General features: G+C 46.6%; 1 protein-coding gene across 1 annotated transcript in view; it reads right to left on the bottom strand.

Annotated features, from left to right (window-relative positions):
- Positions 1–3,505: 3,505 nt before the first annotated feature.
- Positions 3,506–4,677, bottom strand: part of T265_08553 (hypothetical protein) — a gene marked incomplete at both ends in the record, with an annotated part of 22,728 nt that continues 21,556 nt past the window's right edge. The window contains 4 exons of the mRNA XM_009174398.1: positions 3,506–3,665; positions 3,777–3,940; positions 4,038–4,267; positions 4,314–4,549. Of these exons, the coding sequence (XP_009172662.1) occupies positions 3,506–3,665; positions 3,777–3,940; positions 4,038–4,267; positions 4,314–4,549 (790 nt within the window). The remainder of the gene's footprint in view (positions 3,666–3,776; positions 3,941–4,037; positions 4,268–4,313; positions 4,550–4,677) is intronic.

Raw genomic sequence — 4,677 nt, 5'->3', positions numbered from 1 at the left:
AGCACGCACCTGATTGGTTGGTCACTAAGATTGATCCTGGCCAGGGTCGTCGCGCTGTCAGGCCGATCAATCGGTCTGGTGTGAGCGCAGACAATTGTCCCCAAGCGAAAGGATATGGGCACGTGATTGATCAGTCGTCACCACTAAGGGGTCTGTGAAAGGCTATGAGGAAAACTGTTGGTACTAGTGTTTTGCGATACAGTATTCTTGTTAGATGACTTCAGCAATTATTGTCTTCTCTTATCTAAAATCAGGGCTTGACTCGGTCGATCTCACTGTTTTGTGAAAACCGTGTATTCAACTTTCCCACTCTTCTGCTTCATTCCACTGCAATAATGCGAAACAGACTTGATACGTGAGTCTTTTGAATCTGTATCTGAATAATATGGGCCATACACTTCAAGTTGTCATATTACACAGTTACCCTTGAGGTGGGGGGAATAAAAAAATCGACTCCTAATTTACCCAATTCTAGCATTCATATCTACCTTAAAGTTAGCAGTTCAGTTTTTTTCTCCCAACAGAAAATGTATCCACAAGTTTTTTCGGAGAATCCTGCCGTCTATTCTCTCCCTAATTTCATCCCGGTCATTCACTGCTCGCGCTGAATGAGAGCATGTCGAGGGTTCGGTTTAGACAGTATTCATGTGGGTAATTAAGCTTATAAGATGACCACAGTACTTTATGGACCTGTGAATACACACTGAAGAGAGAGATGTGAAAGCATGTCTCAGCATATTCACAGCAACCAACATTTCTGTGGGCAGCTCCGTGACAATGCGCAGGTCATCCGTTGATGGATCAAACTATCCAGAAACATGTTGCAGCTTTGTCTCACTGCTGTTGTCGATGAAGTCGGTGAGGCCTGTAAGCACAATTTCATTTTTGGTTCGTGATAATCTTAGCGGTCAGTAATCGTGTTGTGCTTAGTTCTTCCGAGTATGACCCAAATTACTCGCGGTAGGTGCTGATAAATTTCATTAGGATTAGCCACGTTGTTCCACTTGGTGAGTGAATGTTCAACTCTTCCTTTTGTCTGTCTGCTCTCCTGTCCAAAACGCACAACTGCTGGTTGCGGCGATCGTTATCCTACGGACTCACTGCCAATGGGCATCGCGATCGGGATTAGCTTAGAAATGCCACCTTGACAAGTACGAATGTTTGCCTGTCTGAAAACATTGAAAAACTAATTATTACGTGTCGCACGGCATGCACATTCGATCCTCATTTGAATGTCACCTCATCGATTATGCTGATCTGAGTCAGCCATCTCCTTCAGTCACACGCCGACTAATCTCCTCTTGAGGAAGCGAACGAAGGTTTCGCGATTTGACAGCACCTACGACAGCTTCACTGGACTCTCGAAACTCCCCGTGGTCTGGTCACCAAGTGGTGTATAAAATTCGAAACCCAGGGTAGCCGAATAAAATGTTATAATCCGACTTTGACTACACAAATCCTCGAAAACGTTTGTACGCTTCGACCTAAACCTCGGATGATGCCATCTTATTCGACATGGTCGGTACGTATTTGTGACGCAAGTTGATGCGTGAGTGTGTGCTTGCGTGCATGCGTGCGTGCGTGTGTCCATAGAATCGCGCTGGGGTGTTACGCGCATATGTTTGTATAGGTAACTGACAGCCAAAAATGACAGGAATCCCCGATTCTCGGAGTTAAGGGATATTTGTAATCTACCAAACACACACGAAAGGTAGCCGGATGTTTCAGATGGTACAGTGCAATTGCCGTTGAAGTGTGTTTTCTCGGTAGAACATGCCGCTCATTCAAAGCTACAACAGTGACAAGTATTAGTTGGCGGCTAATGGCGATGCAGTCAGAAAATGCTTCTCGTTGCTTATCGTGTAGAACAGGCGACGAGTAACCTAGTGACAATGACGCCAACAACGAGAAGTACACGAGGTAGCTGCTAGGTCTGGGGGAGAGAATTCAGGAAAGGAGGAGAACATATGTTGTATTGTCCTTTGTTCAGACTTTCTCAATTCCTCACGCTTCTTCATCCTGATTTGTGACTGTCGCTTCACTCCTGTGTTCAGTGCGTGTACACGAAGATGAGGACAGCTAGACACCGTGCACCGCTGTGCACGAACTTGTGAATGGCTCGTGCGCTCAAACCTGATTGGGTCACATTGCACGTTTGTAGCTTCGCAATACGGGTGGATGGATAATAGTATAATAGCTAAGTCATCGAGGTTTTCGTATTTTCATGGGTTACTTTTTTGAGTCGGTATTATCGAAGGTCCAGCTTTGTTTGGAGGAGATACCAGTTTAGGTGCAATAAATAATTCTATTTAGAATTGAAGTTTTCGGATAGTTTCTGATGTTCTCAAATATAAATGGTCCCCGTAATATCCAACCCTTTCGCGGTAGTTCTGATCCTGCACACGCGTGCCACTCAATGCATCAGCCACAGGAGTCATGTTCCGTCTGACGGGCAAAATGAAAACGAATGACCGTGTGTGTGTGTGTGTGTGTGTGTGTGTGTGTGTGTGTGTGTGTGTGTGTGTGTGTGTGTGTGTGCATCGTGCGTGCGTGCGCGTGTCTACTCCTCTTTCGATGAAACGGTAATCTGGATGGTCCGGGGGTTATTGAGACTTTTGCAGTACGTAGTCTGTGATCAGTTTACAAAATCCTACCTGTCGGGGCGCGCCCAGACAAAAAAAAACACATGTGCAGGGAATGACGCATCCCCAAGGTCACCATTGGTTCGACACGTCCGGAAAGTAGGTTAGTTGGCGGTTCTCACCAAACACGGCTTAGCAACATACGACCAGTGTGGTGGGCCTGAGAACGTTCACGACCGAAGCACCGCCATTGGCTTTACGGAGCGAACAAGTGAACAACCAGATTTGGCCATTTGGTCATCCTATATATTTACGCAGACGCTCTCTATGTTTTGTCCTGGCAATACAGCCGTGACCCCAGTTGTCTGTCTTCTCCCTATCGCGTAGTCTGGCAGGCTCAGTGCAGGCGTAACCCATAGACGGCCACCCATGATAGAACACTATCTATTGATTTATGATGCGTGGCACAAATCAAGCCATTTTAAACTGTGCAGCCGAACTGCGTTACCAGGGCATCAAGAGGTCGCAGCAAATTGCTCTTGATCAAAGGAGTTTCGACATATTTCAGGACTCAACTACTGGCGAGGCAGTTGTAGGACGGGAAATTCCAACCCAATGACTTGACAGTAAATGACATCAAGTGAATTTTTTCCCTTCAAATGTACACTCGACAGAGGTCATTTGTGTGATTCTCAAATTGCCAAACTTCTTCACCGTAGTTTTTTGTATGACCTTCTTTTTATAGCTACATTAAGTAAGTAGTCATTTATGAGATACACAAACCGTAATGCTCATCAAAATCTCTGCTGCCTTAGGAGTTTTCCAGACCAGAGCGTCCATGTTCGCATGTGATGGTTAGCTCACGTCTCCTCGATACTCACCGATCAGTGTATGGCAGGACAGAGGCGATATGGCTCAAGTGGTTAGATCGCGAATTTACTGACCGAATTTACTATCCGTGCTTCCAACCCGACCTCCACCTCTCGACTTCCCCTGTCTAGGCTTGGGCAACCTGGCAGTATCCCAGTCCTCGTGGTTCCTTCTGGTAGCACCGGAAGGGTGTTGCAGCTGAACGATTTTTTTCTGTAGCACGACAAAACCACATTACAATGCACAGCGTCGTCCTCAGCAAATCATTTCGAAAGGAGATGATGGATGTCCTACAGTAGCTTTCCGTTGCGACACAGAATTCACGCGATAATATCCAAATATTGATGCCTCTGACTCCACCGCTTTGTATCATCCCAAAATTCCGTTAGCGCACCAACGAAGTTCCTACCATTATCACTGTAGATATCGGTGGACTTGCCACGTCTACCAACGGAGCGTCGACAAGTTGCCTGCCATTTCCAAACGGACTGCTGTAGTCTTCAGACAGATAAAGATAGAGCCATATCGTTTTTCTTGCGGACGGCCGCGTTTGGTCTTAAAAGGTTCAAAGTTATCCACACCCACGCACTCGAAGGGGCCCCAACCCACTCCTACTCTGTCTGCCGGTAATGGAGCCATCATTTGTGTACCGATCTGTGCGGACCGTCGCCTGCATAAAGAGCACACACCAATCACTCGTTTGACGGCGCCGGTCCCATTGATAATCCAGTATCGCAGTCGAGTAGAGTCCAAGACCTGCCCTGTTCCACAATGCCCTTCTACTTCATGAAGGCGACGTATGATCAAGGCAGTAACTGGATGTCGGCTCCAAAGAGCTGGATGTTTGAATGACTGAGTAACTAAGTCTGCCTCCCACGCACAAAATGCCACCAATCAAAACAGGTGACAATTTTCGTAAGCTGGAACGCTTCGCATCCAGTACAGAAGCGTTAACCTGATGCAGCTCTTGCGCGAAATGACTAGATTGCACCATCTTTATCAAACAATTACGTGCTTGGCGGTGTTCGGATACTCTGATAACACCGGAAAGTAAAGCCTCCTTTCTCGCTCTACACTTTTTAATCAATAGACATTGCCTGTAACGCAGAACCAAGCCACGACCCGTAGATTCATCCAACAGGAGAACCGAGACATTAGTGGGCACGTGACATCATTTCCCTCCCGTCGGTTAGCCTGTGCTACAAAGCTCTTCAGAGCACCTCTA

Source organism: Opisthorchis viverrini (assembly GCF_000715545.1).
Source record: "Opisthorchis viverrini unplaced genomic scaffold opera_v5_228, whole genome shotgun sequence".
NCBI classification, from domain to species: Eukaryota; Metazoa; Platyhelminthes; class Trematoda; order Opisthorchiida; family Opisthorchiidae; genus Opisthorchis; species Opisthorchis viverrini.
The sequence above is the reverse complement of the archived record's forward strand: the minus strand, read 5'-3'. Positions and strand labels throughout refer to the sequence as shown.